This window comes from Phaenicophaeus curvirostris, chromosome 1, assembly GCF_032191515.1.
Source record: "Phaenicophaeus curvirostris isolate KB17595 chromosome 1, BPBGC_Pcur_1.0, whole genome shotgun sequence".
In the NCBI taxonomy this organism is placed as follows: domain Eukaryota; kingdom Metazoa; phylum Chordata; class Aves; order Cuculiformes; family Cuculidae; genus Phaenicophaeus; species Phaenicophaeus curvirostris.
The window spans coordinates 182,060,188-182,073,368 of NC_091392.1; the positions used below are offsets into that span (position 1 = coordinate 182,060,188).

General features: G+C 41.8%; 2 protein-coding genes across 3 annotated transcripts in view; one reads left to right on the forward strand and one right to left on the reverse strand.

Moving 5' to 3' along the window:
* The first annotated feature begins 3,153 nt into the window (after positions 1-3,153).
* On the forward strand, positions 3,154-10,384 carry STOML3 (stomatin like 3). The gene is made up of 7 exons (XM_069850008.1): positions 3,154-3,266; positions 4,691-4,794; positions 5,619-5,691; positions 6,847-6,929; positions 8,470-8,673; positions 9,700-9,834; positions 9,983-10,384. Exons 1-7 carry the CDS (start codon positions 3,215-3,217, stop codon positions 10,181-10,183), a joined length of 852 nt encoding a protein of 283 aa, XP_069706109.1. The 5' UTR covers positions 3,154-3,214; the 3' UTR covers positions 10,184-10,384.
* A 2,309-nt stretch (positions 10,385-12,693) lies between these two features.
* The window catches only part of LOC138734366 (complement C4-B-like), a 61,920-nt gene continuing 61,432 nt past the window's right edge, over positions 12,694-13,181 (reverse strand). The window contains exon 42 of one of the 2 annotated variants that reach the window (XM_069881995.1): positions 12,694-13,152. In XM_069881995.1, coding sequence (XP_069738096.1) covers positions 13,014-13,152 — 139 coding nt within the window. In that variant the 3' untranslated portion in view covers positions 12,694-13,013. The remainder of the gene's footprint in view (positions 13,153-13,181) is intronic. The other variant, XM_069881987.1, reaches the window with a different exon arrangement.

The following is a 13,181-nucleotide window of genomic DNA, read 5'->3' on the forward strand; positions in this document are numbered from 1 at the left end:
GGGATTGTGTTTGCAAATACTAGTTGCAATATTTTTTTCAAGTGCTTTAATTGCAGCTGTGGTGAATATGAGAGAAACAGAGCGATTTTCTGTCCTCTTCTTTTGATTTGTAAGTTAGGATTGGGAGTTTTGCTGATCTTGGGACGAAACTTGCTGTGGTATGAGTGTTCTTACTTTATTACAAATTGCCTTCCTTTCTGGATTGAGATGGAAGTAATCCCTTTGATTTACTGTCTTTCATATTTATTTCTTCCCTGGTGGAGTGGATCCCAAAGGTGAGTCTCCTGTCATCTCCCCATCTTCAGCTGTTGAAAGCTGATGCCATTTTCATGAGGAGGAGGAGAAGCAATATGAAGATGTTTGCACAAACAAATAGGATGGTAGTGTTAATCTTCCCTGTGTCCTGGCTGTTCTTGATATGGGGAAGAGGAGTGACAAGCCTGAAGCAAATAGGCTAATGTCTGTCCTGGGCACAGAATTCAGGGCCTGGAAAAAAACTAGGCTGAGAAATCTTTAAGGAGTGGACAAAACCCAGAGCATGGGAAACTAAGTAAGATGGGCCAAAAAAAAGTCAGAAAAAGACAAAACCTACAACTTTATTATATGAAAATCTTGTGATGACTGCCTGATGATTTTTTTGATGTCCTTTGGGATTGGCGCTGTTTAGAAATGTCAGTGTGTAGAAACTCTCATCCTGATTTCAACTAACTTTGAGGTGGGTGGTGCCTGATCTGTAGGATTACGTCTCTGCAACTGAATAGTGATGTAAGTGGGAGCAATTGGACACTTAAGGGAAATTCTGAAGGACTGGTACCTTTTGCAGATGTAGCATTTGGTGCGGAAGAACTGTTGGAGAATGGCCTGCTTCACAGGTAAGCACCTAATCAGCATGCCTGACTGGAGCCTTTGTGCTGCTTTCAGGAATTGAAATTGAAGGCTGTAGCTACATCAGCACAGAGCTGAACTGCAACCAGCCGAACCACATTCATCTGATGTTGCTTCCGAGTCCTGCTAAAGTGGCTTTGGACTCAAACTTGTTTTCTTTGTGGTGCTGGTCTATGACGCAGGGCTGTGCCAGGCTGTTCAGCACCAGTGAACTTGCAGCTTGTAAACTCCTTTGCCCGGAGCGCTCGTGTGTTTTCCTCTCTGAATTTTATAGCACTTTGAGACATGAGTTATCTGCATGCTCCAGTAGAGCCTCCAAGGAGAAAGGATTAGATTGCTCTGCCTCTGACTCCAAAGTTTTGAAATGGGGAATAAAACTGCAGCTGAAGTTAACACTGAGAAACTAATAGAGCGGTGTTCCTGAACATAAAAGAAAAACGCCATCTACTTGAGTCACCTTTCAAGGGATATATTTACATGCATCCCAGAGAATTATCAATAAACAGCAGGGAACATTTATCTCTGTTAGATTTTAATATGTTTTGTTCATCTGTCCGATGATCTAAGCAGCTGTGTAGGTTGTGGCATTCGTGTGGCTGGGAACAAGGTTATTTTCAGTAAACCCGAGTTGCTCTAAAGTTAAAATATATTGGGCTAGTTCTGCATGTTTGGGGCTTGCTTCTGAGAGAATTAAAGCACTTGGGTTTTTTTGTTTTTTTTTCCCTAACTGTTCACCTTTGTTGCCGTAATATCAGGCATTTGTCCTGAACAAGTTTGATCTTGTAGCTCAGAACAAGAAGCCAAATAATTTGAAAAATGCTACGAATGACTTCAAATGGATATTGTCACATATTTGGAAGGGTATTGCAATAAGCATATCAATTCCAGTTTTGCACTGTTAAGCTGGTTGTGCTTTTCACTGTGATGTAAAACATCCATTCAATTGTGTAGTTTCCTCTCTGTGAGTCTTGAGAAAGGATTGTCTAGGGAGCAGTGAGCTTTGTATGACTTATCTGGGGCTAATGTGATTACTGCCAGGGAGGAAGACTTACGTGAAATGGAGCTGGAGCCAGATCTTGGAAGATAATCTAGATGGTGGATGTCCATAAAAAACAGCCATATAATTAGTGCAGCTGTATGTCAAACTCAGAAATTACTCTTTTTTTTTTCTCTATTAATGAGCAATATATTAGTGTCTTTTGAGAAGGCTGCTCTCTGCTGTTACAGCCTTCAGAAATGGCCTAGTCTGAAATACTTTACTTGTTTTGATTGCCAATATTAAAAAGTGCTTTATGAAAAATGTCCTTCTTTGGGGGGAAATTTTAAGGCTTTCAAGCAGGAACGCTTCTACTGAGCTTTTAGGTTATCTAGCACAGCAGTGTTCAACCTGTTGTGATGTACAGAAGTCTGTGATGAGTTATTCTACACAGCATAGGGACCTCACCTGGAGGATTATTTATGCTGCTAGTGTTTGAGATCTGAACAGTAGCTCAGCCCCATAACTTTAAGATAAGTGCAGCACCGGAGCAGTACTTGATCTGTATCATCTGGCTTTATAGAATCATGGAACTGTTTATATTGGAAAAGAGCTTTAGAGCTTTAAGGTTGTTGAGTCTGACAGTAAACCTAATGGTGCCAAATCCACCGCTAAACCATGTCCCCAAGTGCCACATCTACATGTCTTTTAAATACCTCCAAGGATGGTGGCTCAACCACTTCCGTGGGCAGCCTGTTCCAGTGCTTGATAACACTTTTGTGAAGAAATTCTTCCTAATATCTGATCTAAACCTCCACTGGTACAACTTGAGCTGTTTTCTCTCATCCTATCACTTGTTTCTTGGAGGAAAAGACCAATGCCCATCTTGCACATTCTTCTTTCGGGTAGCTGTAGAGAGCAGTAAGGTCTCCCCTTTGCCTTCTTTTCTTCAGATTAAACAGTTCCCTCAGTCTCTCCTCATAGGAATTAGTCTCTATTTTCTCTTTCTCTCTTGTTCTTGTATTTTTTTTCTCTGGTAACAGATACTACTGATCCATAGAAATAATTTCCATCCTGGATTTTGTGGAGTGTAAAGCTAGCTGGGCTAAGTACTTCCCCAGACAGAAGTCTGCCACAAAAGGTGTGGAGTTACATCAGAGACAATCCTCATCCACAAGGCTTTGTTTTTGTAAACATCCCCACCTCACCAGGGTAACTAACTCCCATAGGGCTTTTGTACAAGTGGGGATTTCTCCTTTCACCCTACTTTTCTGTGCTTCGCATCAGCACTCTGCAGTTTCAAAGTGTGATTCTGTCACCTCTGTGAGGGGATCAGAGCTTCCTACAAATGGGATGGATCCCCAGGGAGAGACACCCAAGAAAAACAACACGGAGCATCTAGTCGGTAAGCCTCTCCTTATGTGTGTGTGTGAGTGTTTTTCTCAGTAATAATCAAAAGGAACAAAACTAACCAAACAAAAAAGTACATTTGAACCTAGGCATTCATCGTGTCTCCTACATAGGATGGAGATGAAAATTCAGAACCTGCCAATGTGAGTGACAGAGCAAATTGCCTATACTGCCCTGCCAGCTTGTGTCAGCATCTACCTTCCATCAAAACAACCCCGGGGCTAACAAGGCAGATTCAGTTATTGAGACACTCCTGTATGTAGGAATGGGGTAGAAAGGGAAAAATATGAGTGAGTTAGGGAAGGCAGAAAATACTTTTTCAGCCCCCAAAAGATGCTTGATGTGTTTGGACTCGTGTGATGAGCACCTCCCAGGTGCTCTCTTCAGGCAAAGGAATTGATGCCAAACTGATGCTTCACTGCCAGTGTGTGTAGTGCAGCTACGCACCAGAGAGAGGACAGAGCTGTGGAAGGGCTGTGTTGTCTCTCCTCCTCCAGGGTTGTTGGGGTTTTTCTGACAAACCTGTCAGTCCTGCTCCACTGGGCTGTTAGCTTATGCCTTATAGATCAAATAGCCTCAGGCTGTTTCACTGTGGTAAGTTTTTTTTCTTACAAAGCATAAAATGAAGGTTTTTCTTTTCTATTTATCAGTTTCTGTGCATTTTATTTCATGCTATGAATTCCTAGTGTTACCCTGTACCTTTGAGGTAGCATCCCAACCATGCTGCATCTTTGCATTAGGATAGGGGAGGATCTTTGTAGAGATCTCTGAGCCTTCATCCCTTTCTCCTGCCTCTTCCTCTTGCACTGGGAAGGGGCAAGTGGTCAGTGGCATTCAGCTTCCCATCTGCTGATGGCCATGCCTGCAAAAATCCTCTGCTATCTCGAACCTGGAAGGTGGACAGCCCTTTGGCCCAGCCCAGCCTGCATCCCTGCTTTTCTTGTGATTCTCCTGACCTAAGACATTTTTTCATTTAGCAAAATTCAGCTGACCTTGCAGCGCTGTGTCCTGTTGGCAGAACTAGCCTGTTTCACTCCTCACCTTTGTCCACGCCTCTTCTGTGAAGAATTCAGCTTCCCTTTCCTTCAAAGCAGCTGCTCCTTGGTCACCTTTGCCTTACAAAAAGCCTCTCAAACTTCACTCTCCTTCACAGCCCCTAGCTTTGGCAATGTTTTTCATTTATTCTCTCTCTTGTACTTTCTGAACCTTTTAGCCTTTGAGGCAGAAGGGACATAAGGTTGGATACTTGTTTAGGTGTTTTACAGCTTCAGTGAGCAATGGGAAGGATGTTAAGAGGGAATGAGTCTCTGTGGATTTCGTAGTCCCTCAGGGTTGCACTGGGCTAAATCTACATCCTCAGATAACTCCAGTTTTTGCATTTGCTGCTTTTCTTCTTCTTCTTTTTTTTTTTTTTAATAGCTGACAGGCGGGAAGGGATTGGTGTTTGTGGCTGGATCCTGGTTTCCCTTTCTTTCCTCCTGGTACTTATTACCTTCCCTATTTCTATCTGGGCATGTATCAAGGTAAGCTTGGTATGGGTCACGTAAAGAATATTTTATTATCTTTATTGTTTCTTATGTTTATTGTTTTAGTTATTTCGTTAAAACAATGCATTTTACATTTACGTAAGGGCTTGTATCCAAGATATGGTCTGGGACCAAAAGATTCATGTTCCTCCGCTGACTTTCTCCATCACCACAATTTTCATTTGGTTTCTTCCTATCTCAGCTTCCATCATTATTTCCCTGCTTTACAAAAATACCAGGGGAATAAATACACAAAATTTTATTAAGAACTCATATTTGATGCTGCTAGCAATAGTGATTAGCAAGGGTACAGATGAGAAATGGAGCAAGTCTCTGCATTGAGGGACTATAAACCCCTAAAGCCACGGTTCCTCCAAGTCGCAAGCACGATATCATTAATTTCAAGCAAATTTTAAGAGTGACTTGAGTGATTACCCTTGAATAGTTCTGACACGCTAACTGAAGTAGTTTGGTAGATTATCTGAGATGAGACATACTTTGTGCACAGCTCTCCTGAGTCTAGCACTTATATTGAGAGAGTTGTGAGTAGCCTTATTAGATCAGTGGTAATTCATATTTGATCTACTTTGTAAAATATTTGCAGAGACAGAGTCTGTGCTTGATTTTTTCAAGCAAAGGATGAGGTGAGGAGAAGGCATAGAATGCTTAATTTAGGCTTACAACTTTGTTGGTTCCTATATTATTTGTCCTGTTTTTCACATGTAATACAGATGACAAAGATTAAAACAAACAAACAAAGTCAGTCCAGAGAGCAGGAATGGCATTAGTTGTAAAATTCTGAATTTAAAATATTTTCCTAGGTTATCAGGGAATATGAACGTGCTGTTGTATTTCGGCTGGGACGCATACTGTCTAAGCAAGCAAAGGGACCAGGTGAATGCATGCAGTTTTATTCTGTTAAGATGCACTGGGTTTATTTTATTATGATGCACTCTAACCACACAAAATTGCAGAGGTCCATGAAATCCTCCTTCATAGCATTGAGAGGGATTAGATTGTCCTTTCTGCAGGCTGTTTGCTTTTCTGAAAAGAAGAAAAAGTCACCCCATGTCACAGCAGAACACAATTGAGGACCTTGGTACCAGGTACGGCTTTGCTGTTGAGTAGGTTGGTCAATGGAAACCTGGGCTCATGTTGCAGACACCGGTAGGGGACCAGGGAGGTTTAAATGCTCTGCTGCAGACTTTTTAGGGTGACTGTGGCCACTCTCCCTGTACCACACTTTCAACATTGCTCGTTGCTGCCAGCTCTGAAAATTGTAAAGGTATCAGAAAAGGGATTTTGCTTCGATACAGAGTTTGGTGCAGTCAGCTAGGATCAGGTTACAAATGAATACAAACCAAACCCAACAGCATGAGTTATTTGCATTGGTGCAGCTTGTGCAAGGCAACTGGGCAATTTGAACTAAGAGGAAAAAAATCCTTTTCAGATGCTGTCCTTCCTCTTGACTGATATCCACGTGGTACAAAGAACAGCTAGAGCAGGTGCAAAGCTCTTCTGTGTGGCTCTGAGCATCTAAGTAGGGTGCTGAGATTAGAAGAGTAGTTGTGTTCAGTCTCCCTCTCCAGTGAAGGGAGAATGGGGACTCCTTCACAGGATATGTTAAGTCTTGGGACAGCATTCCTCATGTGGGAGCCTGTAGGCAGTGGAGGGACACACATACTGTATGGTAAATGGCTTTTCCCTTTAAGAAAAGGAAAATGTTCTAAACAAAGTAATGGAATAATTTATTTTCCAAAAGTCTCATGGCATATGTGAGATCAAAACTGCAATCTACCCAGTCCAGAGCCATAGATCAGCCAGAGCTCTAATAAATTCACATTATTTGCGTGTATCTGCATTTTCCTCTGTTGTTTGAAAGTGTAAAACCTCACTGTTATCACCTCCTGTAGCAGAAAACACCACTGTAGTGATAAGGTGGACCTATTCCCCCTCCTGTGGATGTTTCAGTTTTTTTGCTTTGTACAGGGTACTTGATTCTAGACTTAGCTTTGTGAAGTGTTTCATCTAATTATTTTTATTTTTCAGGTTTGATCCTCATACTTCCATGTACAGATACATTTATCAAGGTTGATCTTAGAACTGTTACCTGTAACATTCCTCCACAAGAGGTAACTATTCTCTAGCAGCCATCTAAGATGGAAATAAAAGACAGAGCTGATTCATAGCATTTCAGCTATGAGCTGTCATATGTAGTTTAGCTTATTTGCTATATCTTCTGCCTTCCAATCTCCTTAGAAAACTTCTTCTGCTTGTGAAAACCTGCAGATGTTGCAGGCCAAGCAAACTCCTCTTTCTGATGTTCAGAACAGTGAGATAAAAGATAAGGGAAAGGGGGTAGAACTGCAAATGGGAGACAGAGAGGACAAGAGGAAAGGCTAAAAAAATCACAGTTGTATTGTTATTCCATGTGTGGAAATGAAGTAATAGACTAGTGTAAGATATCCAGGAATGAATAAAATTCCTGATAAAATTGTATCTGACATGTAGCTTGCCATGTAAAAAAAACCACCTTCATTCTGAAAAGGAGAATTACATGAATAACAAATCTCCTTAATTGAACAGGCATTAGTGTTCACAAGTCTCGGATAAAAGAAGAAATGAAGAGGCCTGTCTTTAGGCATTTTATTGACAAATATTGACCAAAGAATTTAATCTGAAGAATCAGGTGCTGAGCAATTCCTGTCCTGATATAGTTTTAGTTCCTTCTCACCCTAGCCCCACTGCTGTACAATACTTCTGCTTGTGGAGTTGGCACTGCTGTCTCCTTCCTTACATAAAGAGTAGAGGGGGAAGAGATGGCCCTGGGACTCCTTTGGCCCCCAGAATTGCCCAATGTGTTCCCCAGGAGCTGTTTCTTGGACTATTATCTTTCTGTAATTACTAAGAGCCTTTTCTCAGAACACAGGTTGCAGGTGTCCATGTGCTGGAAAGAAAAGTGGCTCCCCAGAAACAGGAGGCTGGAAGGAAGATGGTTGCATAACGTGCTATAGAAGGCTTAACAGAAAGGATCCTGTGATGATTGGCAGGGCTTCTGTGAAGAATTTACTTGCAGGTAGAAGATGCTGAGGAGGGAAGAGACAATGGAGCATCCTCAGTGCTTCTCTAAGGCCAACTGCGGGCTACAGTACAAGGGGCTTGTCTGGCAAGAGATGACACAACTCCTCTATGAGTACTTAAATATTTTTCAGAGTTTCTTCTCAAAATTTCTTGTACTTTGCTTTTCACTTTTCTTTTGATTTGCTGATGTTTCTTACAGCTACGTTGTTTAGAGACAGTAGCACAAATCTTCCAAACTTCCAATCTTCCAAATGTATGAAATCATTAGTGGCTCTTTCTACAAGAAAGGAAGAGGATAACCATCATTGTGATTGCAGAAGAAATTAATTCAAGCTATGAGATTCACTTACTATCAGAACAGTTGTTTAAAGGCTATGTATTACACACTGCACCAGTTTAAACTCTGGTGATGCTGGATAGCTTCCTTGAAGTCATTTCTCAGGAGAGTGACAAAGAAACAAAAAAAATTATTGTTTTCCTTGAGTTACCAGGGCCTTTTTCACAGTAAGAGGGAAACCTCATTATTCATCTTCTTTGGTAAAGGATGTGTTATTGGATGCTTCTCTAATTCTGTACGTTTCTCAAATGCAGATTCTCACAAAAGATGCTGTCACTACTCAAGTCGATGGTGTGGTGTACTACAGGATCCACAGTGCTATCAGTGCCGTTGCTAACGTCACTGATGTCCACTCAGCTACCTTCCTCTTGGCACAGGCGACCCTGAGAAAAATTCTGGGTACACAGAGCTTGGCCCAGCTCCTTGCAGGTCGGGAGGAGATCGCACGCAGTGTCAAGGTAAATCTGACTCTCAATGTTCACTGGCAAGTATGGAGATGTGTTGTGGGAAGTGGCAAATTAGAAAGAATCTGTCTTTTTTCAACTATGATAACAAAGTTTTCCTTTGTCTTTTTTGAATTATGCACCTCATTGCTTAGAGTCAGACATACTTATTCTAAAAGTATTTCCCCAGATTCTTGTAGTAGAGTTATTTCCTATCATAAAGCAATGAAGATTCTGAAATTGAATCAGTTTAGTCTTTGCAAAGAGGCTGCTGCAAATGGTAAGAACGAAGTCTGCTGCTCATGGGAAGCTTTATCTTGAGCAGACCCTTGACTGAGGTTTAATCAATGCAAGGTTTGTATCTCCTATACCAACAACTAAGATGACAGAACTGAGTCATTTTATGCTTTAAAATGCCATCATCTCATTTGTCGTTGTTATTTTGGTTTTGGTTTTGGTTTTTTTATTTGGCAGCTAAGTATGGAGCAGAGAGGACGTTCAATACCTGATCTGCTTCTTTCAGTCAGAGATAAGGCATAGTCAAGTCAAAGAGGGATCGTACCCCTCTCCAGCTAGGAGAGCAGCTGTGGCAGAGCCAGGGTCACAGTGGTGATGTGGATTGCAGTAGTGCCCAGGAGCCATGAGCACAGAAGAACATGCCAGTGCTGCAGGGCTGTGCTGTGTCTTTCACTCATAGTGTGATTTTACATACTTTTACAGCATCGTGCTGTTTTAGGAAGTTGCTGCAGTATTACTTTGTAAAAAGAAGTTTGGTAAGTGCCCACCTGAAGAAAGGATGATGATCATGATTTAGGAGGTGGTGGAGAAGCCGCACAGAAGTCACCAGTGTTGATCAGCAAGAGTTTCATAAGGTTGCAGTACCTGCTCTATGCACACTATGTTGGATCTTAGTTCCCCTGGACTGTTTGTTGTGCAGGTTTGGTCACTGCTTTTCCTCTGTCCAAGCAGTAGAGTACATCGTGTGGTTTTCTCTCTGCCAGTACTGTGCTGTTTGTGGTGGGTTTTGTCTTTGTCCCTAAGGCTATCCTCGACGATGCTACAGAGCACTGGGGAATCAAAGTGGCCCGTGTGGAGATCAAAGATATTAGGATTCCTGTGGCCATGCAGAGGGCAATGGCAGCCGAAGCAGAGGCTGCTCGAGATGCAAGAGCTAAGGTGAGACCCATGGCAAGATCTACCCTCAAGCCCTTATATCTTTATCTCAGGTGTCCAAGTGTCTCTTTGTTCTCTTCTTATTACAAAGGTGGATTTTCCCCACTATGGGCAGGGTAACTGTGCCATTTCCATTTCTCTTACTTTGCAGGTTGTAGCAGCAGAGGGAGAAATGAATGCTTCTAAAACCCTCAAGCAGGCCTCCATAGTGCTGGCTGAATCTCCAGCAGGTCTTCAGCTGCGCTACCTGCAAGCGTTAACAACGTTGGCAGCAGAGAATAACTCCACCATTGTCTTCCCTCTCCCTATAAATATGCTTGAGAGTCTGGGTCAGAAAAATAAAGGGGGATAGAGACTGTTCAATTCTATAATAGCTCCTTGGGCAGAGAGATTGAAAGGGTTTCCTAGGAAGAAAGGAGTTCCAGATTACTAAAATTAAAGTAGAAGCATGCATGTGTCCTTTGTACCAAAAATAAGAGTAAAAATAGTTTAATAATCATGTGTAGTTCTCACAGTAGGAGACTGAGATTGCCAAGTTCAGCCACTAAGCAATTCCAGCTTAGACTTGTTTCCAAGTGAAATGGAAGAAAATATGTATAATGCAATAAAATATATAAAATCCATGTTAGACCTAATATGAAATTTTAACAATGATTTTGCCACATTTTACAGAGTCTTATTTGGTGATTTGTCCACTAAGCAAGTACCTCTCAACTCTTGATGTATTCTACACAGCAAAAAGGTCAGGTACTGGTGTTTAAATCACATCCTGTGGAGTGGAAAGAAGGATTTGGTCCCTAACTTTAGAACTATACTTTCATGCCTATTAACAGAATTATTGGGTAATTACTATGTCAGTGGAACAGTCTATTGTTTCTCTTCATCGAGTAGAAATTAGCATTTGATTTACTGACCTCAGCTGGATTTTACCATATTACTGATGTAGGCCACACCTTGCATACTGTGTTCAGTTTTGGGCCACTCAGTACTAGAAGGACATTGAGGTCCTGGAGCATGTTCAGAGAAGGGCAACAAAGCTGGTGAAGGGGCTGGAGAACAAGTCTTATGAAGAGCAGCTGAAGGAACTGGGGTTGTTTAGCCTGAAGAAAAGGAGACTGAGGGGAGACCTTATCACTCTTCACAACTACCTGAAAGAAGATTGTGGCGAGATGGGTGTTTGTCTGTTCTCCCCAGTAACAAGTGATAGGACAAGAGGAAATGGCCTTAAGTTGTGTTTAGAATGGGTATTAGGAAAAATATCTTTACTGAAGAGTGGTGAAACATTGGAACAGGCTGCCCAGGGAAGTAGTGGAGTCACCATCCCTGGAGGTATTCAAAAAACGTGTAGGTGTGGCACTTCATGACATGATTTATTAGGCATGGTGGTGGTGGGATGATGGTTGGACTCTGTCATCTCTATGACTAGAAGTCTTTTCCAACCTTAATGATTCTATGACGTTTCTGTAAGTTCTGTAATAAGAGGAAGAGAATGCATGTCCAGACATTACAGTTACATTTCCCAAGTCTGAAATCTGGGGAATATCCAGGAAAACAAATTGTCATATGTTAACTAAAGTGTCCGTTAGTGTCCTAAAGTGTTCCCCTTGAGGTGGTTTCTTCCTTTGCAGATGTCATGAAGCAGTAGTGCAGGTTCTCATAAAATGACACTTCCCTATCCGCAATCCATTCAACACTTAGCAGCTGTGTTGGAGACATTGCTGATCTCCAAGCTCAGCTGTCGTTATACTTGAGTTTACAGCCTTCAAAAATAGCTGAGCAGTTCACAGTGCTGGCACACGGTGATGAGCTGTCTGCTATGAATCTGAAGCCTCTTGTGGTGTAGCCATTCCAGTAGGTGCTGGCTGCTGTGTAGTCTTGTCCATGCAAAGCTTACTGGTGCCCCTCCTATCCAGTAAGGTCATTTGACTACAAATTAACCAGATTCACATTTACCTACTAATTATCATATTGTTGGTACAGGCCCTTCTTGTTTTTAATGCAGCATAACACAAGCAGTCCAGGTGGCAAATTTTTGCACTGAGTTACTGTCACAAAGACACTGATATGAGAATTGGAAGCTGGTAATCTGGTCAGGAAACACTGCTGCTCTTTTAAGCTTCAGACATGACTGCCAAATGGCATTTTGCTGGCAAACTAAAGAAGTAAAATCTGTATTTGCAAGTCATCTACTTATCACTGTTATCAGAACATTTTCTAAAGACTTCTTATTCTAAGAAAGGAAAGGTTTTTGGGAAACTTTTCATCTTCAAATTAGTTTACCATTTGAGGAAACCTTTATAACTGTGGCAGCAACTCTGTCCCTCCCTTACCCTGACAAATATTGCATCTCCTTTACAGAGCTGTTTGCATAGCCAGAGAAAGAGCAATGCTTTAGAAAAATGCAACTACAGATTGTGCCAGGTTCTTTTTTTCAAAGTAATGCAAACTAATTGAACTCTTAAAAAAGAAAAACTTGAAAGACATGTGACTACAGAGTGCAATTAAAAAGCAATTATGTGCTCTCAGTGAGTTACTGGCACTAATCAGCCTATGCAGAACTCCTGGGTCAGGCACAGGAGACATTCAGTCCAGTTGTCCATCCCTTATGCTGGGCCAGTTCCAGTTCCAGCTTCAGAAGTGCATGTGGGAATCCTGCTGTAGTGCAAGTGGGGTCATGTATTCGCCTACTTGAAATTAACTGGTGTTGGTATCTCTCGTCTTTCAGTAGCAATGTAGCACAGGCTATGCTTGGTAAACCCGTGAATGTCCAGGCTTCTTTCTGACCCATGCAGATTGCTTCTCCTCTTTTTCTATGTCCAGTAACAATGGCTCTAGAAATTCATCAACTCTGCAAGCACAATGATTTTTATTTGGATCCCTTGCAGTATAATTGCACTATTGTATGATGGATCAGGGAGACAGTAATTTCTGCTCTCTCTTCACTGATGTTAGAGACAATAAATACAATAACTAGTAGAGTAACTGCAATTTTTGTTGTATTACTCCCCCTCGCACCCCCAACGTACATCTACAAGAAGATACACCGATCAGCAAAACAGATATCAACAGAAGCAGCTTGCAGTGTTTCAAGGACTACTCTGATACGCAGGATTTGCAAGAAAAATTCAGGAATTAGTCAAGTCACAGCCACGTGGTTAGGATGTAGGGAGCAAAGCAATTGTTCACAAGAGGCACAGGCTGTCAGGTGTGTTCATGAAGTCCTGCAGGTGAGCACAGGCTTGCCGGTGCAGAGTGGTGCGGCACTCGCTGTCATCTGGAATTTTCTCTACCCAGGTTTGTGCATCAAGGAAGTACTGCATCCTGAGTGCAAAAGGGACAGGTAAAGGAGG

Bases quoted from the DNA above. Each gene is read 5' to 3' on its own strand.
- STOML3 (XM_069850008.1), top strand. From the start codon at position 3,215: ATGGATCCCCAGGGAGAGACACCCAAGAAAAACAACACGGAGCATCTA. The intron at 3,267-4,690 runs GTAAGCCTCTCC...TTTTTTTAATAG, and splicing joins CAACACGGAGCATCTAGTCG to CTGACAGGCGGGAAGGGATT. The intron at 8,674-9,699 runs GTAAATCTGACT...TTTGTCCCTAAG, and splicing joins AGATCGCACGCAGTGTCAAG to GCTATCCTCGACGATGCTAC.